At 39.0% G+C, this 24,666-nt stretch overlaps 1 protein-coding gene across 1 annotated transcript in view; it reads right to left on the bottom strand.

Annotated features, from left to right (window-relative positions):
- The window catches only part of fgf14 (fibroblast growth factor 14), a 112,229-nt gene extending 91,880 nt beyond the window's left edge, over window positions 1-20,349 (bottom strand). Inside the window, exon 1 of the mRNA XM_008433250.3 lies at window positions 19,088-20,349. Within this exon, the coding sequence (XP_008431472.2) occupies window positions 19,088-19,295 (208 nt within the window). The 5' untranslated portion in view covers window positions 19,296-20,349. The remainder of the gene's footprint in view (window positions 1-19,087) is intronic.
- Window positions 20,350-24,666: the final 4,317 nt, after the last annotated feature.

Here is a 24,666-nt window from a genome sequence, read left to right as displayed (position 1 = left end):
GCACATGAAAGAAAACTCCACATCAGACTGCTTGAAATAAAAAAAATTTTAAAAAGGAAGCAAAATGTTTCCTTTTGTTTTGTTTTCTTTGTCTCATGTCCAAAAGTCTGAATAGACAATAGGAATCAGTCGCATCATTCAAAGCCCAACAAGTCCTCCGTCTGTTTGTGACAGTGCGAATAAAAGGCCGCTGCGCGATGCACACCACAATTTATAAAGCATTGTCTGAGTACAAAGAAATGTAACAAACTGTGGTTTCTGCCCTGAAATCAACTTCAGAACGGAGTCATCAGATCTCATGAGCACGTCGATGGCAGTTTCCTTCTGGCAATTAATCTCTCTAAGGAGGAAGATGGCAAAAAGCCCCAACAGGCAGGTCACAAGGGTCGCTTCTTTAAAGCGAGGAGAAACAAACAGCCCCGCATTAAAAGCGCTGAGAGTTGCTTCGCTGTCATAACGATAATGTGACCCCAGAGGGACACCGACAGATTCACAACTACGAGGCTCAGGTGGCAAAACACTACAAAACAAAATAAAGGATGGAAATATTGAATTACACTGGGAACTCTTGTATTATTTGTATTATTTGCATAATATTTCTCCGTTTATGGCAGCTTTGTGGAGTGGTGTAAGTTACGTGAAACTCCTTCGGGTCATAAGAACAGCCTGCAAACCTTTCAAGCCTTAGCTGGTACTTTGTTGCTGATAGGTTTATGTAAGATTTTATCATGAAAGTACAAATACTTCAACACAAGCCAGGAAATACACACTCCTGCAACCCAACAAACAGTGCAGTTTCAGTTTTGGAAAGCATGCAGGGCAGGAACACGACACTGTGTCAGCTCAACGCTGTAAAATATTGATGGCAAAGAGAAATTTTGTTAAAAATGTTGCCTGTAGATGTAGTTTTAGAACTGTGTTACCTTAATAAGAGTCATCGGTGGCACTGCTTTGAGTCCTCAGCACATTGCCGTCCCATTTTTTTCAAAGACTGGAAATATTTCCAAACAGCTGAAATTGCAACGGAGGCAAAAGTGTGCACATTTTCTTTCAGCCAGCTGGCTGGCAATGCGCACCAACGTGTGGGGAAAAGGCAGCGCCGCATAACTCCATACTGCCAGAAGAGGCTCCACATTTTCAACATTTTCCAATTTCAAAAGTTGTTGGAAAAGTACATTGTGAATTTTTAAAACTATAACTTTTTAAACTCTGATTTACATCGATTTTATGATTTATTTCCCCAGCACAATCATGTCAAACATTTCCAAGGATACCAGTGTGAAAATTGAGGCAAAGGACGTTGCTGGTGTTTGTTCTCTGATGACGTCTGCACGAAAGGAAGGAAACAGATGTGGGAGCAGAAATGGCTCAGGAAAAGAGACAAATAATTAGAGGTGTTGTCACAACAGTTTTGACCAACATAATTTTACCAGTAAGTTTCTGACATTGATGGACATTTTTATGCCATGTTTAGTTGTGAGAATGGTTATAAGGCAGTCTCTAAGCCCGTTACACTGAAATTAATTCAATGTATTGACGTAGTGCCAATTAATTACAAATTTAAACTAAAGACATTTAACAGGACAAACTAATCTATTTTATGTAGCCAATTCTATTATTACATAAATTCAATTATTCAAATTCCCCTCCATACGTTAGATATAATACAATGTAGACAAATTCAGTTCATAGCGACACATCAAGTCACAAAATTTGCAAGTGTCTATGTTGAGCCGCACTGAAAAGTAATGACTCATTTTTAACAGGCAGATTCTGGATTCAGAATCCAGCTTGATGTGAGCGGCCATGAGCTGCAACAGACTGGGGCGTTTGAGAAAACCCAATGGTTTTCATAAAACAGAGTAAGCTTATTTCAGGCCAAGAGGATAGCATGTTTAGGGCATTTTATCTATGCAAAACCTTACCAGATACTTCTCTGCAGACCCAGAAGTTCTACAATCGCCTATCTTTCTCCAGGTTTGTCTGTCCACGTAGCTTTAGAAAAAGACAACTGCTAATTTAGCACTTTGACTAGCCCACAGTGACTTCTGCAAAACAAGAGAAGTGTTTCTGGATAGCAGGAAATGTACATTTTCTGGACTATAGAGCGCACCATACTTTAAGCCGCACCTACAATTTTTTTTTAAAACTGAAAACGTACATGTATAAGCCGCTGGTATCTCCGCCGCTCTCGTTTTTCCATAAGTAGCAGCAGAGGACAGTAGAGGGCTGCGTCCTAATAAATCTGCTGGATATACTAAGACTCAGCACTCCGTCTTCAAAGCCGAACCATGATTTTGTTTACGCAGAGCATACCTGCAGCTAAAGTGCAAATTAGCTCTTCCTTCTTTGATTTCCAATTTTGACTTCCAATGATTCACTTCCTGCTAAAGCGCCCCCTGGTGGTTGAAGAAAAATCCCCAGAATAGCAGCACCGGGTGCTGCATGGTTTGAAGTGTAGGAAAAAAGTAGCGGCTTATAGTCCCAAAAAAACGGTAAGTAAATGTCACTTTTTAAGCACAAAAAAGGGTGTTGCCATAAGCAAGTTATGGTCATGCTTTTTGAAGATGTTTCCTTCTTGCCCCTTTTTTTAACTTTTCAAGATGGAGTTTCACTCTGATTTATATAACTGCTTGGGGTATTCTATCAAAAGAGAGCCTTAAAATCATTTGACACAGATTGCTCACCTCTACATGAAGCAACGTGATAAAAACGGTGCAAATGGCTGACAAAAGCCTGGCAAATGAATAAGATAATTCTGTCTAAAAACTACATTTTGTCCAAGAAGTGAAAAGATCTCATGAATTATTTTTGATTATATTAATTTCAGATGGATTTCCAGTTGCTTCAATTCAATCGCTTACGAAGCTTTTGTTCTTTTTTTTTTTTTGTCTTACTTGATTAAGTTTTCAATTTAATCTTTGTACAACAAACCATGACAGCATTGTCCCATTATGTTTTTATTCATGCCAATAAAGAGAGAGAGAGAGAACATCCAGCACAGCTCATGCCATCGGTAAGGGGGCAGAGATGACGGGCAACGGTAATAAATGAGCTGCAGACCAGCAGTGAGTCATGAAATCACATCAGCAATCTATCATAATCAAATAATTGAATGGTACTTTCAGCACAGAGAATCAGCAGACCTACAGACCCTGCTCTGTGTTTCTGCCTAATAAGTTATCCTTGCAACACGCCATCAGATGTTTTGTAAAATCCTTACAGAGGTCAAATTAAATATAATCAAATTATCGCTTTTTTTATGTGATTGTTTGATTATACTATATATATGAAACTGGGGTGAATTGACCCAAAGAGTAAGCTCAGCCTTGCTGTTAGGAAAAGGAAAAAAAAAAAAAAAAAACATTGATTATGTGACCAAAAAGCTAGGAGGAAGGCATAGTTTTGTAAAGTCTGTAAAGGTAAGAACCACATTGGTAAAGTTGTTAGACTTATTTCTTAAAAAAAAAAAAAAAAACTCTTACACTCTTAAAAGTGAATTTAGTCTGTCATAAGTTTTGTAACGATTGTGTTTAGATCATAATATATATTTTCATATTTGCTTTATTTGTCAACTGTGCCATGTATGAGCTACAACACGAGGTCATAAGCCAAAGATAAACAATTTTCAATCTCAACTTTCCAAGAATTCAGTTTTAGCACTTTGTTTCCAAGTGTTAATATTAACTTCCCAAGCCCACTAAAAGAAGTCAGTGGTGTTTGGGGTGAAGTGTGTGTACGTGTTTATGTACATATGTGAAGGGGGTAGCATGTACCTTTTTTGTACATGCTATGACAGCTCTGGTTATACTCATGATTGTTTGAAAGGATGGATAGCGTCCTAAAACATGTGCAGATATATAAATTAGCAACCAAACTAAGGTTCCCTTTATGTACTTATCCTAGTACAAAAAAATGACTTTTTTTACTTTAGTCTCTCCTACATACATATGTTTCAGACGGGATGATGGGATTCAGAGTTAAAACAGCCGCTTGTGTCAGGAAAGGCTTTTAGTTCACAAATATGTCCCTTCATTTAGTCAATAACGTCACATATTACTTTATTATTATTATTGTTGTTGTTGTTATTATTATGTAATCTTTTTGGTGACACTTTATTTGAAGGGGGTGAATAAGACTGTCATTAACCAAGACATCATTGCTGTTTAAATTTTACCTTTAATAACATAAAGTTACCTAATTTTTAAAGTGTAATCAATAATATTTTTATAACAAATTTATATCAGTAATGATTTCTTGGTTAATGTCAAGTTGTCATAACAAAGACATTTTGAATAATGTCAACTTTGTATTAAAAGTGTCATAATTTGCCGAATGACGCTTTATGACAACAGTCATAAATATTCATAAAGGCTTATTCATGTTTATGACAATGTCATGTCAGTCTTATTCACCCCCTTCAAATAAAGTGTTACCATCTTTTTTTTCATCTTATTAAACCTAGCTTTAGTTTATATTGCAAAGACTGATATTAGCAAAAAAAAAAGGTTTGCTGACAGTCGTTCAATTCCTAAAATAAACAGTCAGCGAAAAAAAAAACACAAAGCCAGCTAATTCTACAATAGTGGGGGAACTTGTATATTGGCTAAAAAAGTTATATTGGCTAAATTTAATGAAAGTTCTACAGTATCATAGCGAGCCTGAGATTTGTTATACTATTAAACTCAATAACTCTCATCTTCTGTACGGATGGGACTTCCTTCCAGCTGCCAGGACCAATATTCCCAAAGAATCCTAAAACTGAGAGCAGCTCCTGGTGACGTGATTTTAGGAAAAATCATGTAATTTCTTGAAAGGTACTGCACCTCTGTCCTGTTTGGTTCACTCTCCCCTCTTATGTGTTGGTCGTTTCGCCAGATCAAACAAGTTCATACAAGTGAACAGATGACAGCTGAGCGTTAATATCAAGTGGATGATGTAGTAAAATAACCGGCATGGCGAGAAACCATGACAAATAAGGTCACATGTTGATGCCTTAAAGTTTGTCATTAATTTCTCCATAATATTATAACTTCAAAGGGTTTAGGCTGCAACAAAGAGACATCACATTATGTAAAAGTTGGATATGCGACGTGGTGTAAAAGTCAAGTCAGCTCTCCATATTTAACTGAAGTCAGACTTTAGGTAAGTCTTTAAGTAAAACATAAATCAATAAAGTAGCAAGGGCACAAGTACCAATAAAATGTAATTAAAATTTTGGACAGTGTGTAAAATAGAAATTTGTAAACAAATATTTTATTAAATGAAAAGAATAAAAGTCCAAATGAGAATATCTTGTAAGGACTGTAGTATAACAGAAAGCAGAATTTCAAAATAATAATCATCAATATTTTTATATATATATAAAATTACTAAATAAATGATTAGACAGTTTGTAGGTCTTCCCATTCTCTTCTCCTCTGCTCAGATCCCATACAATAAGCTGCCCAGTGCCATAAAGTGAAATGGTGCAATCCAAGATTAATAAGGAAACTCCACCTCCTTATTAAATAATGGTATGATTATTGCTTATTGTAAAGGCCAATATAATATTTTATTAACATACAAGAGACAGACTGACTAAAAAACACACAAAAATACATGAAAAAAATATAGAAATATAGACTTTTCCATGTGGAATTTGCTACATGGAATTAGTTTGGTCATGTGTCAAAATATTTAAAACGCCAAACTCTACTGTGCTGAAGGAGATAAAATGGAAATTTCCTTTTGTGGTCAACAAACAAAAGAGTGATTACATTATAATCAGAGAAATAAAAAGGAGTTTTAGTTTTAGGGACATTATGTCAAATAGTCTTTGTAGTTCCCAAAGCATTACTTTTTAAATGTGACATACAGTCTGCACAAAGAAACCACACTCTCTGTCAGCTCTATAAATAATTTGCTCTTTAGCAGATTCAACAATTATTCAAACCTAACTTTAAGATCACAAAGCCACACATCACAGGTTTCACAGTGCTTTTGTGAAAGACAAATAGATAAATAGATTATAAATATATATTTTTTGTTACTTTTTGACCATTATAGCATTTTATAATGTCTTCTCCTCACCAAACACATATCCACAGTAGTATTTTGCATGTTTGAGAAATCCTTGATTCTTTAGTGGCAGCCACCCAGTGGCGTCTTAACACTGGGCCACCTATTTACTCAAAGCTTCACTTTTAAAAATATGAAAGCATTTGTTGCTGAGACAAGACTTTAAGTTTTTAAAATATAAAAAAACAAATCACAATCAACCTTTCCATTGTTTTTCTTTGTATATGTATATATAAATATAAGTAGAAGTAACTTTAAAACACACTAAGACTGAGAGACGACAGCTACCACCAGCGTATACAACAGCTTCAAGTGATTGGAAACCAGATCGCTTAGGCGACTGCAGCTTGTGGTTATTAATAAGTTTTTTATGAAAAAAAAACATCTTTGGTTTCCAGTAGTTTTTAAATTGTTTGAGTATCTTCTGTTTTATTAAATAGGTCGAAGCCCTACAATGAGTGACATGCATGTCACCTGAACAAAAGTGACGGAAAATTTGCAAAAATAAGCCTTTCATTAAACCCCCAAAAAACTCTATGAACAACATAAAACCACAGAATATAAAGATGTGCTTCATTTTTACTATGACTGTACCCTGAAACAACAACAAAAAAAAACACGCCGACCGTGACAACTTCCACCTATGAACTCTTAAAAGAAGGCATCACTCCAGAGACTCCTCGCTTCTCATTGCAAACTCTTTTCATGAAAAGCTTCACTAAATCGTTGACACAGTTACTTCCTATTTGATGTCGGAAGGTGTGAAAAAAAGGCAGTTTCTGACACCGTTTAGGCAGGAGGCTATGAAGCCTGGCTTTACACCCCAACACCTATAACAGCATAGGAGAGTCGGATGATACAGTGTGTAACAGAGCTCCTGCTGTTAAGTGAAGGGAATGAACCAAATTACAAGATGATTTATGAGGCTTCCTGAAGACACAGGACAGCCTACCAAAGTGGACAGAGCATATGCCGTACGATCAAACTGCTTTCAAACGCATCTTAATATCACAGGATTCATGGAAAGAAATGTTGTCTTTAAAAAAAAATACAGCCTCCTTATTTGTAGATAGCAATTTTTACACAATCTCGGTACTGGTAAGTTCCTCATATTATGTTCGCAGTCTTAAATAAGCTCTGTATTTCACATTTATACGAGAACATAAAAGAGCAACAGGCACCAAAACAAATGCTGCGATGAGTCACACTCGTCTTTGCGTCGACAACAAATAAAATCATAGGCACATCCCTGATTAAGAACATTTGTGTCTGCAGGTGTCAAGCTACGTTTAAAAAAAAAACAACAAAAAGAAACAGTGTATTCACTATCCAGTCAGCAGAGACTAGTTTTGCTTATCAAAATTTAGTGTGAACACTCAGCGGTTGTCAGCCACAATAAGTCAGCGTCAAAAGAGCTTTTTATTTTTTATTTTTCGCCTCAAATCAAGCTGCTTCCTTCGCCTGAGCAATTTTGCAGCTGTTACGACAAACCCTACATTCAAAGCAAGAGTAATGTGAAAAGCAATGACTCTCAGAAAAAAAAACTGCCTTATGTTTTTTTTTTTTTAGATGAATATACATCTCATTTATAGAGATAAATAGTCAATTTAATTGATGGAACATCACTACGATCTGCATTTAGGACAACTGTGGTTCAACAGAAAGAGGAGTCATCTTGCAATCTGAAAGTTGGGGGTTTGATTCAAGCTTCCTCCTGCCAAATGTCAATGTGCCCCTGAGCAAATTGTCTGCTAGTCTGTGTATGAATATGTGTGTATTAGAGATTGAATATGCCTAGTAGAGGTGCACCGATTGCAGTTTTCTTGCCGATCGACAATTACTATCTTCAAAAAGCCTGACCTACCAATTCCGATTTTGGCCGATACTGATTTTTTATTTATTTTTTTTCTGATTTGTCGCTAAATGTAGCAAGAAAGTCACTGAACCTGCAGCAGGGCAGTGATTACTGTTAACTGCAAATGTGCAGACATGACTTGGTGGGCCAGTCTGTCAGTCAAACCTGTCTCACAGCAGAGCAGAAAAGGACAGTGATTGATTTTTAGACCTTTGCTGAAGTACATAAGATTGGGGAGAAGTTTGGCTTCACATCTAAGTATCGACCGATCACCGATCTCCCAAAATTAAGGAAATCGGCACAGACAAATCAGCTTGCTGATAAATCCCAATGACTCTACTATACAGCACTATATAATTTGAGTCCATTTGTCATTTTATCAGAGAAAAACCAGACGAATTTGCATTATTTTCATGTATCTAATATGCAAATGCGACAAAACTTCATGCAAATGCGACAAAACTATATTGAAATATACCGTATTTTCTACACTATAAGGCACACCGGATTATAAGGCGCACCTACAAAGAATGGCCTATTTTAAAACTTTTTTCATAAATAAGGCTCACCGCATTATAAGGCGCATAGAATAGATGCGACAGTAGAGGCTGGAGTTACGTTATGCATCCACTAGATGGAGCTGCACTAAATTTTGCACTGTTGCTTCACTGTTTTGTTTGGAATATCAACAAAACAGTCCGACTCTGGTCGGCGAGGAGAGCCTTCCGCCACTGGGCCGGGGTGTGGCCGGATGATGGGCACCCTTCTCCGTTCGCGCACAGCATGTTCGTGGAGAAAGTGGTGCTAAATGACCTGCAGACGACCGTAGGTAGATAGGTCAGTCAAACTTTATTAACAAACCAGCGTTCTGACAACTATCCCAGCATGCACTGCACGCTTCTTCTTCTACGGGCGAAAATGAAGTCGCCAGCTGCTTACCGTAGTTGCTCGACCTGTTGTGGCTCAATATTGGTCCATATATAAGGCGCACCGGATTATAAGGCGCACTGTCGGTTTTTGAGGAAATTGAAGGTTTTTAGGTGCGCCTTATAGTTCAGAAAATACGGTACACATCACTTTTTTATGAAGAGAACCTATAATTGATCCACATGTGTATTTTATAGGTAATGCTAATGACACTGAAAATGTTGCTATTCATGGTTGCACGCAAAATCCTTTTGCCAAATTACAGGCAGAAAATTTAAGCTTTAATCTTGTGGTTTCATGTTAAATCTCTTATATCTAACAATATAATTGCAGTTTCTTATTGTCGATTTAAGGAACAATGAAATCTGGGTCAGCATAGTGATTTTTTTTGTTAAAGAAGAAACATGAAATGAAGGAAACCGGTAAGGCGAAAGAAACTGAAGAGCAACAAGTGAGTTGGAATAAATTTGACTTATTGTAATCTACCATAATATGGTATAACAAAATCTTTTGAGCTCTAGTATGTAGTTCTTCATATTAACATATTAATTATACCATGAAAAGAATGCATTCCTATTTAATAATAACAGAGTAAGAGTGGAAGGCAGCTGTTTGTCCATTTTCTGCTCTCTCATTTCTGCCCTTTTCAGGGTCAAAAGTGGGATGGAGATCATTCCAGCAGCCCTTAGAGCCAACATAGAAACAAGCAACCATACGCACTCACTTCTAAAGCCAATTAAAAAACACAAATTAACCTAACAAATGCAATTTGGGGCTGTGGGAGGAAGCCACAACTAAACCCCACACAGCAAAGTCAAATTTTCAGAAGACGTCTTTCTGTGCAGCGAGAAAACTGACTTAACTATATTCAAAATAGTTAAGTCAAAACAGAAATGTGACACTAACAAGCAACTTTATTCACCACTTGGAATATCGTGTCCTGTGTGTTGACTATGAACGCATATGATTTTGTGGTGGCTTGGTGGAAACAATATAAAGTGATCATTCAGTTCAGAAGTTAATTCAAAAAACATTTCTTCTGCTAGGCACATATCACCTGACTTTTTTTTTTGTACATGTGCATCCGTCCATCCATAATTGCTAAACGAATGTTGAAGAACCCGTAAGCCAAGGGTTGCTTCCCCTGGCCAATGAAGATGTGATGCAAATGCAATGTAATGCTTGCAGTACCGTCACAAGTCCATTGGGAATGAGCTGTTCAGGCCTCATTTGCAGTTGTTCGACAGAGACCAAAGGAAGTGGCGTCAACACTACGACTGAGAGGCCTGAGCCGAAACGATTCTGGGCTCAAATGATTCAAAATGATTCAGGACGGTGATGTTCATAAAACTGACAAATGAGAAAAATTTGTTGCGCTCGCCGACGTTTTCACCTCACATCTGACAAGCCCTTGTCAGCGCCCATCCACGAACAGCCAATTTCAGCACTCCGTGTCAAACATAACTCACATGCGCCGCAGAACTAAAGCTGCCATTAAAGACGGAGAAAGCTGAGGATGTGTTTCTGCTTTTGGTGCACGAGGTTTAAGGTTCCTTTGGCAGATCAAGAAGTGCTTTCTCTGTGTGTGTACACACACAGTATATATAAGCAACCTAACATTTCTTCGACAATCTATTTTGCTAAATCAGCATCATTCACAGTAATCACTTTATCTTTCTACTACATGTTCCACTGAGCAACTCATAACACCACAGGTAGCACTCAAATCACAAAGCAATCAGCTCCTCTTCGCTGCTTCTCCCAGCAGTTCATTCTGACAACAGTTTCTTCTTTAACAATTCAACATGCTTTATAGAATTTTCTCTCACAAAGAACAGCATGCTGTTTTACATTTTAGTCAAATTAGAAATGTTGCTTTTCCCTTGAGAGGTTTACTCTGAAATGAGATGTTCATTTTATACTAAAAATAAATCTAAGGCCTCCGTTGTCCAAGCTAAGTGGAAAGTGGACTGAGGACTTTTCACGTCATGCAAAGTGTCGTGGATCAATGTCTTGACTTGGGACACTATATTATATCGCAGAGGGGAACGAAGGCTGCATTCACACTGCAGTCTGAAGTGACCCGATTCCGATTTTTTTCACTTAATGCTCTTCTGGGGGAATCCCAAGGCATTCCCAGGCCAGCCGAGAAACATAGTCCCTCCAGCGTGTCCTGGGTCTTCCCCAGAGCCTCCTCCCGGTGGCAGCAGGATGCATCCTTATCAGATGCCCCAGCCACCTTAACTGACTCCTCTCAACGTGAAGGAGCAGCGGCTCTACTCTGAGTCCCCCCTAGATGGCCGAGCTTCTCCCTTATCTCTAAGGGAGAGCCCAGGCACCCTATGGAGGAAATTAATTTCTGCCGCTTGTATCCATGACCTCGTTCTTTCTGTCATGATCACATCCGATATGTATCCGATTCTAAACTAACAATACCTGGTTTAATGACAAAAGCATCACCGTGGTTAATAGTCGAGGACTCTGGCCAGGCCTAAACCGCACAGAGAGTCTGTTGTCAAGAAGGAGACGAGAGACACCAGACCAACGATGCAGATCAGCTGAAAGTTGCAATTAAAACAGGCTTACCTTACTTTCTGTAGACAGACAGAGTTTGTTGTAATTCAGCTGATGCAGTAATTCATGCATATCGGACATGCTTTTCAATATGGTGACAATTTCTATGTTGGAATCTTTTTTGTTAGTATTGGGTTTATGGGATGTCTGTGGTTTCCACAAAATGTATTTTTAGGGTTTCTTTTACTGTTAGGCATGAAAATTAAAAATAAATCAAATATATCACTCGGTTAATAATTGGATAGTCTTGTTTATCTTTTTTTTGACAAAAATAAATACATTTTCAAATTTACTAAGATTCCCTTGTGCTTCTTCTTTTTTTTTTTTTTACCTCTTTCCAAAGTGCATTGTGGACAACAGGCTCTTCCAATGACGTCCGTATTTTATTATTCCCCTGACCAAAGAGTCTATGGACTATGGAAGACTGAGCATCTTCAAAATACCTGTTTTTTTTTGTTTTTTTTTATCAATATTACATATCACACATAAGTATTCTCCTTTGAGAAGCTATCTTTTGTTTTCTCTATTATTATTTTTTTGGTACATGGAAGTACTACATGCTTTTCCCCTTCTCTTTTCTGATTTGTATGTAAACTTGATTGCCTCTCAGAGGGGAGCAGATGGCAGCCAAGAACTTGATTCTTAAAATTCCAGCAGGGCATATTCCACAGGATCAGGACAGACATAGTCACAATTAATTCACTGCATAAACTGATCATGCTCTGCCATTACTACACCAAGAGAGATGAAAATGAAACAGGCTCTCTTGTTGACCTGTGGCATGCCCACTGCACCAACACATGACTTCTCTCCCTGTGAATTACTCTGAAGAAGGACTGGAATCCCTGAGTTTTTGTTCCTTTATGAAAAGTCAATCGTGCCCTAATTATCCTGAGACTAAAAATATGTTTCGCTTTTGTAACAATGGCTCACAATTATCTTGTACCTTTTTTATTCAACCCTGCTGTAAGGGCATGTGAGAGTGTGGCTCAAAACATATGTTAACATGCATTCTTTGGCTGATGATTTTAGAATTTACTGATTTTCTTCAACACATCAGCCATTCGCAAACCTCCTGCAATGTTTATGTAGGAAACCTAGCAATACGCAGTGACGTTTAGAAGAGGAAGTTTATAGGCAGCCCTGCTGTTTTCTGTAATTGTGAGAGTTCTTGTTTTAATCATGCCCGTCTCTTAATTACACTGCCGTCTCTTTGTTTCCACAAAAACCTGGTTTCAGATACAGACAATATTCTGGAAAATGAAAAACTGCATTTGGGAGGTCATGTTTTGAAATGAGAGCTGTAAAGATAGAGACCAGCACCAGGGTTTCTTACAGGGAAAATGTTTCTTAGCAGAGAAAAAAAGAAAAAGCACAGTAAAAAATGACTAGATTCCAACTTGTAAATTCATAAAGCTGACAGGCAAAGCTTGAAGATACGTGCAACACAACAAAGCAGCGTTTACTGTGGCAAGCCAAAGGGAGCTTTTGTTCTTTAAAAAGCATTAACAGCCTATTCAGAAAGCTGTCAGATATAATTTATCGCTAAAAGGATGTTTAGTTCATAAACAGGTGATGCCAAAAATTGCTCCACTCAACCAAACTAATGGTCTTAATTATTTGTTGTCTTTTTTTTTTTTTACTTATTCAGTTGATTTGACATTTTAAGCTGCTTTAATTTGTCTTGTAAACGTTTTTGGAATATTAAGATAAAAAAAGTTAGTCTAAACTTCTAAGCAGCATGAAAAATATTCACCTTTACAACAGTGGCATCATTTCTCAAAGAATTTGGGAATGAAATACAACCTGTTGAGCAAATTAACTCACAAGATATTTTTTGTTGTCATGGTAATGGTAAGAAATCATTACTTTTTGCGAAAGAGTACACCTAGCAATTCTTGTACAGTACACTTTGACTTTTTTAAAGTTTTTTCAGAAGGAGTAGTTACTTATAACTAGCAATTTCTGGGGTACAGATTTGATATGACAGCCGAAAATCTTATTCGCTCTTAAAAATAGGAAAAATAATAGAACATAGCATTCCAGACGTTGAAAACAACAAGATAACTACTCACCCAAAAAACCTGCCCATATAGTGAGGACAATAAACTTTTAAACTTAAAAAAGTAGCAAATGTCCAAATAAACAGCGACAAACAGGGCTGGACGACGACCAGATATATCATGATAGCCACACACAGTAAGGAAGGTTGTAAACATCATAAAATTAGTGTCACAGAGAAGAACAGCGGCAAAGACTTGGAGTCACTGAATCTCCATAACAACCACTGCACTACATCTACTTGTCATTTGGTTATTTGGGGAATTAATATATGGACAGGCATGTTTGATAAAATCCATGGCTTTGTAAAAGTACTAAGATAATTTAAATAAGAATGTGGTGGCCTCTGCCGCAAAGTTAAAGATGGGTCTCCGTTGTGTTTTGCCAATAATTGTGTGAAAGCGAACTATTTCTGCTGAGAAATGATTACTGTATGACAGTGTCTGCTGTCCTTCGCCAAGTTTACAATAATCAGGTCACAACAAAACAACCCTGAATGCTGAAGCTTTGGTTGGTTTGACGCCTCGATCTCACACACACAATACTGAAACTGAGTTGAATTTGCAATCCCATGACCTACTATGAGAAGAAGTCCTGGGTGTTTTGTGACCTGCACTGTCGCTTCTCTGTCACAGAGCCACTGCTGTGCAAGTTTGAGGAAGCCACCCACTGATTTCACACATTCGGTGCAAGGCTGCTCTTTGGAGAAACTGCCTGTTTAACATCTACATTTTTACAGGGTCCCCAACCTGAGCTATGTCAATGAGTACCAGTCAAAGATCAGCCTCATTACGCAACGCAACTTCAGACTTAACTTTTCCCTCTGACATTTGCAGTAAAAATTCTCAATAAATCCCTGTCATTTATAACCACGGAGTGTGCTATTCTCTGACATTCTCAAAGTTTCACAATGGCATCTGTGCTGACATTGGCACAGTTGTCACTGCTATAAAAGCTGCAGGGTGAAACTGTAATTTCATATTTTCTCCTCAGCTGGTTCTTTGGTTAATCGACTTAATGAAGTACGCCGAGACATGTACTGACGCCGTTATGCTGCGGTTAACATAAGGGGGGTAGGTTAGATTATGCAGAACATGCGAAAGATATGAAAAATGAAACTGCAACCTGGACGGAAAGTGATGACATTGATGTAGAATACGAGCAAGTCAGTAACTAAGAAGCTTGGCGAATTTAAGTCAAAGCGGTATGCCAAAGTAGATAATAAGGAGACGGTTAGGAATAATAAAGATACTCTAATATTCCAATCCATTTAGTGATGGTGATCGAACCCAAAATGAAATATGCAGACCAAATGTAACATATCGCTCAATTTGTCATGCAGTTCTTCTGTGTTATTTGATACAGTAATCAGGTAAAACATTGGGCATTACATGTTGCTGCAAATTACCGCCCTGACCATTGAGCCAGGGGCTCCGCTAAACCCACAGTGGTGTCTGACACCAAGATGTTGCAAATCTTTTTAGTGCTATCAGTTGTGCGGTGGGATGTTCATGAATGTGCAGCACATCCCACTGATCTTCAACTGGATAAATGCCCAAAGCTCTTTGTTTCGTCCCAAAAGCTTTTCTTAGCCGTTCTTGCTTTGTGACAGAGCGTATTATTCAGCTGATAGAAGCCATGACAAGGTGTGCAACAAAACCTACCTAGGTGGCATACGTCAAACTAACATCCACATGCATCACGGCATCCAAAGTCAAAACAATGCCCGTTGCATCGCACTGGTTCCGCCTGTTGCTCATGATCCTGCTCTGATCCTCACGCGCCCACTGTTGGTGCTTTCAGAGGTGATCAGTGATCAGCACTGACCCCTGATTGGTCTGCTGCTGGACCTACAGATACTCAACAAAGTCCAATACACACCTTTCTACTGACACCACTATTAACTTCTTCAGTAATTTGAGCTGCAGCAGAACACATGGGTCAGCCCATGTGTTCTGATTTGGATTAGAGTGAATCCAAATCAACGAAATAATTTCACATGAAGAAAATTAGAGCTAGCTAGAGTCCTGATATAATTTTGACAAAAAATACATTTAGGATCACCAGATATCTGCTTTAAGACAGACTTTTGAGCAGAGTAGCAAACATAATGTATAATTATTAATAATAAGTCAAGATATTGGACGATGAGATTTATGAACCCTCCTAATAAAGGATTAGTGCTAAAAGTGAATCAAAGAGTACTTTGACTCAAGAATAGTTCAAACATGTTCACATTTCTGCAAACAAGTTTGGCCAACCTTTATATTTTTAACAGTCACCGGCTAAAAGATTTGATCATTTTCCAGTGCAACTGTACCGTCACACTAAAGGCAGAAAAGTTTAGGAAGGTGACCTGTTATTTTAACAGGGCTGTGTAAAACTTTTGAGATCTGCTGTTTGCTGAAAGACTTGCTGCTGCAAGCATATGCACAATAGCTACACAAATCAGCCAAGACAAATGCATTTTACCATTTGGTTTGTAGCATGATGATCAAAGTAATATCATAATAACAAGGAAATGAGAAGGATGCAAACCCACTTTACAGGTGAAAAGTGAGGCAAAGTGGAAAAATGAAGCTTTTAACAGTCTATCAAAAAGACTAATAAACATATGGACATGGCATTGCACTGTGATACAAGTCAAGTACTATCGCAAATGTAAACTTAGCGTTGAGCAAACATTAAACTTTAGCATGTGAACGATTAAAGAAAGAACGACGTCTGAGATCTAATGTTACTGTTTAGCATCAAGAAAGACGAGTCATATTGATACAGTCTGGCAGGCCAGATCATACTGCGTTATCTCACTTTATGTTACTAAAAATACTTTTATCTGGGCCTTTGCAGCTCGAGTGCGGTGAGCAGCGTATTAGAAACAGTTGTCTGTACTGACAGAGAGCCACAAAGGTTTCACTGTCCTCAAATGAAAAATAGATTATTACTCGATCCAACTGTTTTTTTTGTTTGTTTGTTTTTTGTTTTTTTTTTTACTTTACTGGAACTAAAACTAATTGTGAGTGTAATTTCTCTGACTGTGCAGAATTAATAAGTTTGGAGCTTTGAAGTTGTTTGAAACAGCACAGCACCCCACTGACAAGAGTTAAAGATGTAGGCTGTATTCTAGCCTACATATTAGTAAAATAAACTAAAAGCTCCATCTGCCGCTTCCATACAAATGGGTTTTGTGTCCACACCGTCAGTTTACAATTTAGCAAAAATTATCTGTGGAGTAAATATCGGTTACTCTCACTTCAAAAGTGGCAGCTTCAGATTTCAGTCGACTGGCACTTCAGTGTTAGCTTTAATTGACTGCCCTCATTGTGTTGAAGTAAAGGACGTAGGATCATAGAGGAGCTTTTCGAAACAGCAGACAGTCAGTCAATCAGTCACAACTAGACAGTCATGGCCCAGTGCCAGTGATAATGTTTGATATGGATGATATGGCTCTCTGACCAGGACAGCATAGCCTGGGGGAATGCATCAGCTTGTAGTGTAAGTTGCACATAAACAGGTTTTCATTTGCTTAAGTGCATGTCTAGTCTATGGGAAGCAGCAATCTGGTCATGTCCCATGATTGGGTAAAAACCCTAAAGTTGAGTGTAAACCACAGTGCTTAATTAAACGACAATACCTTTAAAAAAAAAAAAAGAATCTGAATTCCTTGTTTACTATCTAAAAGATAGTATCAGCCACTAATTGAGGCAGATGCATGTTTCAATGCACCTGATCAAGCCAAAGTTAAAAACTAACTTTGTGTTGAAACCCCGATGCTGTTCAGCTGACAAAAAAGCGAGATAACAATGATCTCTTGCAAAACTGCTGACATTTAATATTTGCAAATACGTCATATGGACCGAAGAAGCATAGATACAAGTGTTTTTATAGTGTAAAAATTAACTAAGGCAAGGAGCCCATTTGACCATCTCTGAGGACTTTACTACAAACTTATAATGATATGACAACTTTCCACCACAGGTGGCACAACTATCACTAATAAAACCAGATAAACTTTGAACTATTCCTTGTTTAGAAACAAGATAAACTTGATTCTAGTCTACCCTTTGGGCCTCTATCAAAACAGATTCAGATTTATCCAAACTGCCAAAAAAAGTTCTTAATCTATCAGATGCTTTAAAAGTCATGAACAAGTCAAACTTGTAGAGGAAGACAGATACTTTCTTTGCTGCCATTCATTTTTCTCTCTAAATATGCTATAAAATGTAACTATGAAAACATCTGTCCACGAGTATTTATGTATGATTATTTGGTAGTTATTTAACTGGCTGACAAAGTGCAAATGCGTACTATACTTTTGTTGATCTGTCACATAATATTCCATAATATACCTCAGCATATTTTAAGGGCACAGAGTCATGGTTTTAACATGGCAGTGTCATCGAGACATAATCCTACGACAGTGGGACGATGCCGTTGATCTACTGTACTGCAGTTGCAGCGTTCAGAAACTGTACTGCTGCTGCTGCTGCTGGGCACAACATCTCTACATCTGATGCATGAGGTTGACGCTGCTGCTGTCTTGCCTGCTGCTTTTCGGCAGCCTGTTGAGAAAACCAGAGGCTCCTGTGGCCCCTGAAACCAAGGAATAAGCAACACTGTGCAGTGCACTTATGGTAAACACTACTGAGTGGCCAAAAAATGATGGACTGCTCAAGCAACGGATAGGGAACAGTGTTGGTGGAGAGGGAGTCTCTGTTGCAACATGGAGCCTTGTTCGCACCTTTGAACCACCTGCCTTCTTCTTCCTACATAAGATCGACACAAAGTGCCCCCCCCCTCCCCCCCCCAAAAAAAAATCACCCGCATGATGAGTACTGGCCCGCATTTACAGCAAAGTGACAGACATGAAAGACTGGTCTGTCTCCTACTGGCAGGAAACACAGCGAGTGGAGCTCATTTAAGAAAGAAGGGATGCAGGGTAAAAGAGGAGGGTTAGTAGGAGGGGGGGGTGGGGGGATGCTGCTGCAGTCAACCCGATGGTGGAATAATCTAGTTAGCAGGAATCAGGAGGGGGAGAAAGAAAAAAAAAAGAAGAAAATCTGAACCTCTGAGAGAGCATCTAGCTTCAGTGTGTGTGAGCGTTTGCGGCGTATCATGCTTGGGTGTGTGGGTGTGTGTGTGTGTGTGTGTGTGTGCGAGAGAGACGAAAAGAGAGAGAGAGAGTGAGCAAGCGTAATTTAAAAAGTTAGGAGATCACGGCGTTGTGGTGATGCAGGGAGGCGGTGAGGGGAAGGTGGGGGGGGGGGGGTGTTGTTGCTGTATGCGTGTCTGTGCGCTGCGTCCACAAACCTGGGCTCTCCGATACGTAGTAGCCGCACAGAATAAGTTGTATACCCCCCCCTCCCCCCCCCATTCCCTCCCTCCCTGCCTCCCTCCCTTTCCTCTTTCTTTCTGCCTCTGCATGATCCACCGGCTGCATAAATATGATTGCAGATCCACAATGCACACACACACACACGCACACACACACACACACACACGCACGCAAACAAAAACACCAATTTAACCCAGACTCTTTCACACTTAAACCCACACGCACAGGCATCGCGCCGGCTGACACAGAGATGCATAACATGGTGATGAGCTTACCACTTGGATTCTTGTTTTTCTTAAGACTCTTGCCACAAAGACACTGCAGCATATGCGTTCCTTTGCTGAAAATGTTCCAAAGAAACCACATTGATTTGGGCGAAGAGCAATCCCGTGGCTTAAACACCCAGATATAGATGAGATCCTTGCGGTTGCATAATAACACAATTGGATCAGTTCCCCCGAACAAGGCTACCAGTTGGAACATAGAAGGGAAGAAACAAGTGGGCTATAGATCCAAGTCCCGTGCGCTTTCATTCAAAAGCATTCAGTGTCTGTCAAGACTTCGGAATAATGGTGTGTTTTCTTCTCCCCTCTGCCGTGTGTGGAGGATGCTCCCTCAACTAGTCTACAATAGAAAAAATACTCTATAAATTGCATGTGTCGCAACCTGGAGGAGACGGGTCGTCCGTAAACAAACACAACTAACGTGAAGACGTGAAACCACGGCTGATTTCCGAGGAGAAAATCATTGCCTGTTAGTTCATCACTCTGAGGAGAGAGGAGGGTGGATCTGCACAGCATCAAAACGCCAGGGGAGGATGCATCCTATGCACACACTGCTGCAACGACAGCCCCGGCGGAACGCCTCATAGCTGGCGGGACCGAGCCCAGTTCGCGTCTCGTACGAGGCGTATTCTTTGGAGAGGACATGTAGCGAGCACAGCGAGCCCCAGTTTTAATTTCTCACAGATGAGGTCCCACGCCGCAGCGGTTCCGCGGAAGCCAGGTTCGGGCTCTTGGTGGTGTGTCCGTGCATTTCCCGGAGTGCGTTCGCGTCTCTTCCCCTCTGTGGGTTAATTTGCTCCAAGTCTTTTCATCGCCACGCTGCTGACATCTCCGAAAAGTGCGGCGCGCAAGGGAAGGAGACGTTCGCATGAATTACCTCTGTTGGGAAGAGGCGGAGAGGAGGAGTTGAATTGAAAGATTGGCTTTCCATTACGTAAAACACGTGGTTTCTGCGCCGTCATATCTGTGATGCTCACAAGAAAAGAGCAACAACAACAAAAATTGTATGAGGACTCACACGCCGACATCCAGTCGTCACAGACATGCCTCTGCAATGTTCGTCTCAGAAGTAGTTGAACTTTATTCTGTATTCTTTTACTTCCTCAGGTTGTTGCACCTGTATGTGTCTAATCTTTAAAGTCACAGGCGCTAATGGACTCGTGTGGTGACGCATTATACGTGCAGGACTTTGCAAAAGAATTCATGCGCCGTAAAGTTCTTCCACAATGTCAAGTAGTCACACGCTTACATGTTGGGATTGTATGTGATAGAAAGTAGTTCATAGTTATGAAAAGTATCCCTCAGTTCATCAATAAAAATCGTTCAAGGGTTGGCACACATTTCTCTCCGGCCCCTGACTTTGCAGAATCACCCTTTCACGCAGTTAGAGCAGCATAGGTTGATTCTGCAAAAGTCTATTAAAGGTGAAAAACGTCCCCAAAGGACCTGCTGCAAGTCTTCTGGGGTTATATCAGCAAAGTAACTCAGAAAAATAAGATTGGCAGGAAAGTGCCCATAAATATACATTTTCCAATTTATATGTATAGGAATAAACTTATATCAATAAGCGTGTTTTCGTGCCATTTTAGCTCTGAATTTAGCTCCGGCCATCTTCCCATCGAAGCCATCTGCAGCTCCCCCAGAGCACAGGCCCAGCTGCTTCTTTGATTAATGTTCTCCTTGCTACATGTTGGACTGGATGGTTATTGGTAGGTCTGCAGTTGTGCCCAACCCTTTCTATTTTCGGATGATGGATTGAAGTGTTCCACAAGAAGTTCAAAGCCTGAGATATTGTGTTACCTAACCCAGCTTTGACCTTCTTCACAACTTTATCCCCGACTTGCCCGATGCGTACTTTGGTCTACTTGATGCTGTTTGTTCGCTAGTTTTAAGAAGCAAGCTCCTGAAGCTTTTTACAGTACAGATATGTTTGTATTTAGACTATGTGAGACAAAGGTGGACCACGTTCACCATCTGATAAGATGGCTGAATGCAAACAAGCGACACATTATTTGAATTTTTATTGAAAAATTTGGAACATCATGAAGCTTTTAATTTTCTTTCACTTCATTTGTGTTGGTACATCATTTGGAATCCTATTAAAAGGACACTGAAGTTCTTCCTAACATGGCAGAATCTGAATGTTCTGAATTGTATTTGTGTCAAAACAAGCTATCAAAAAAAAATCTACAATAGGTTCTCTATAGCATATACCTACAAGCAGGCAAAGAATAAAATCAAAGTTTTGATCATCGTTTAGAGGAAAATACCATTTTAACTGTCTTTGTTTTGTTGCTTCTACCCATAGGAAAGAGAAACCGTCGGTGTTCACCATTGTGCCTCTGCCGTCTAATTACTTTTCTCTAAGGAGTTAATGATTTTCCATCACAGTTTAAAGGAACATAAGATACTGTTTTCCTCTGGTCGGCTCTCAATAAGCAGTGAACAAAAGTGTGTCTGTGTCTAAATGCATGCGCTTCGATTCTATCTGCATGGACTTGTGCAATTACAGGAAGTTTCTCAGAAATTCCTGTAATTGCAGGAATTTCTGAGAAATTCCTGCAATTTCTCAAAAACTATTGTTTTGCTTCCACTGGGCTCAGAGTCATTTTAAATCTGTTTTGTTTGCATGGACTAATTCAAGAACCATATTCTTATTCTGATCAAAATAAATGCGCTTTTTCATAAAAACACTCACTGAGAGTCATTGAGTTGCCATCAAAATACAATTTTAATCAACCCTTAATGAGCGTTTCTAACCTTTCCAGTCTGACCGGCAGGAACATGCAGCTCTCTTTCCTGGGAGATCTTAACAGAGTCAGGCATTCCTAAACATCTTGGCAGCATCTTTTGAGCGTGCTCCGTTGCCCGTTCGATAAATTTAGTCAGAGTAACTCCCACTAGTTCTTTGCTTTTGACTTCTTTTCTTTTTTTTTCCACAGGTGTTTGGCAGAAGTAGAAACAAAGAAACTGAGCGCCTCAGGAGAAGGAGGCGTGTTCTGTTCAGGTTGCTGGTATAGATGGAGGAAAAGAAAGACAACAGATTGTTGTGAAGGTACAGCATGTGTTCCTCATGCTCATCTTTATTAACTGAATCGTAGAACTGTTACCAGAGAATTTAGGACAAAACATCTTTCTTTTTAGTTTTTTTCTTTTCTTAGGTCTGTGTTCCAAATTTTACAATTCAAAAATGGAACCTTCGGTATCAAACCAGAAGGGAAAGAAATGCTGAAAATAATAGAATAAAAGACGTGTTTAAAATGTCATTTCTTCCTTTTATGGGGATTTTCTGTGGAAATGTCTAGACATTTTATTTTATTTTATTTTTTATTTCAGATTTCCAAACATAAATATGTATTGCTTTGTTTAATTCTTTTCCAGGCTTACCTTATGCAATCATAGCAAATAGTATACTTAGGGAGGGTTAACTTAGTTTTTTTATGCTATAGTGGCCTCTATTAGCAGTAAATGGACAGGAAACGGAGGACAGAGACGTGGCTGACATGCAGTAAAGAGAATTGAAGCCAGAACAAACTGTGTTGAGGACTACAGCCTCTGCATAACTCAACCGCCCAGCACCTGGATAAATCTTTGCTTAGGGAATGTGGAAGCAGGATTTTTTAGTTTTTTTATGAAGAGATTTTTTTGGATCTACAAGCCTTTATTTTACAGTAAATAGGGAGGAAAGGCATGCAGAAATGGTCTTTGAACCCCCAGGACAACCACATAGAGGACTACAGCCTCTTCACATGGTGAGCATGCTCTACCAGCTGAACCACCGGCATAGTGGAATTTTTAAAACCTGGTTTTGTCCACTGTGATGTGACTAAGTTTCTTAATGCTGTCTTTTTCTGCTCTTTGGATTTACTTGAAGCCTTTGGTGCTCTGGATTTAGCTGAGCATCTCACTGACGTTCAAGCAGTTGGATGGTTGCTAATCATCTCATAAGAAATCGAAGCGATTCAGATGACACGTTCTGCCTCACAACCAATTCAAACAACCCAAGATCCTGCCCGACAATACTCTATGACTTTTTTTTTTAACGAAAAAAAATGTCTTAGATCTTGACTGGAAAAAATAAACAATGAGAATCAACAAATGTTTGATTTTCATAAATACCATAAAGATCAAGCTGAGTCTACTAGATGACTTCACTGAAGGATTTTTGTTGAGGACTTTTTTTGTTGTTGTTGTTGAACCCACTTCCATGACCTGGATGAATCTACATTAAATCATTGTTCAATGCCTTAATGACGCCTCAACAGCAACTTCTCATTATCCTCATTATTCACAACACAACAGCTGCCACCCAAGTATTCTTTCCTTGGAAATGTATTTACATTTTGTCATGTAACGACCAAACGCTTCAATGTATTTTATTGAAATTGTATGAAATGGACCCACCCAAACCATCACATGACTGGAAATTGAGAGGAAAAATGCTTTTTGGAATCTTTACAAATGAATCGTATTCATACCACCCGACTCAATATTTTGCGGAAATATCTTTTTCTACAGATATAGCTACAAATCTTTTGGAGCATATGACTATACTTTGATCCAAAACATTCTTTTATCCACCTTATTAAGGTGGTTACCCTGGAAGGTGAACTTTTGTCGCAGTCTGAAATCTTTTACAGCCCCAGCTGGGTTTTCAGGTCGGTTTCTACTTCAACTCTGACCAGCTTCTCTGTCGCTAACAAAAAAATAAAATCATTCCCACAGCATGAGACTGCCATCACCAAACTTCCCAGTGGAGATGGTGATTTCAGTTTTGTGTGCAGTATTAGTTTTACCCTATACAGACAAGCCTTGCATATTGTCTACCCTTCATGTGACAAAATGTGAAAAAGACCAAAGGGGTATAAATATATTTTATGGGTAGTTTATATGTAATTCCTTAAATAAGGTGTATGGAATCTATTTTTTAATGAATTAAGTTTTCATGGGGTCAAGTGGACTCAGAGGAATTAGCACAAGCCTAATGCTTAGTGCACTGCAGGCTCCTGACTCCTTCTCCCTCTGCAGTCATCTTTCCTATTGATCCCCCACTGTAATGTAAAGCATCATCGCACCCTGGAGGATATCATCTGACAGTCTTGTCAGGCATCATTAGAATACTACTTTTTGATTGTGTAGCCCTGCGGTCTGCAGAAAACAGCTCCCTTGGGTGTTTTAAAAGCTGGTTTTCCTTCGATGGAAATTTAAAAAAATAATAACTTGATTTAAGATGCGTAAACACAAACGGACTGGTCTGAGTTCCATGCACAGTTGCTGTGGTTTTATTGTACACACTGAACAGGTTTACAAGTGGTGTGTGTGGGTGCGTGTGTGTGTGCGTGTGTGCGTGCGCGTGTGTGTGTGAAGGTGGCATGACTGAGTGTTATCATTTGGAGGTCTGTGTGAAATATAATTATATAACTTTTTTTTAATGCATACACTTTTAACGGATGCGACATAAGAGAAATAGGATCTATTACAAACACTATTTTTTTGCTTTTGTCTAAAACTGACATTTAACAGATAAAAAATGATGAAGACAGACTGCTAACAGACATATGCTGACGTAC

The sequence above is a fragment of the Poecilia reticulata genome, chromosome 2 (genome assembly GCF_904066995.2).
Source record: "Poecilia reticulata chromosome 2, P_reticulata-male-v2, whole genome shotgun sequence".
Classification (NCBI taxonomy): Eukaryota; Metazoa; Chordata; class Actinopteri; order Cyprinodontiformes; family Poeciliidae; genus Poecilia; species Poecilia reticulata.
The sequence above is the reverse complement of the archived record's forward strand: the minus strand, read 5'-3'. Positions and strand labels throughout refer to the sequence as shown.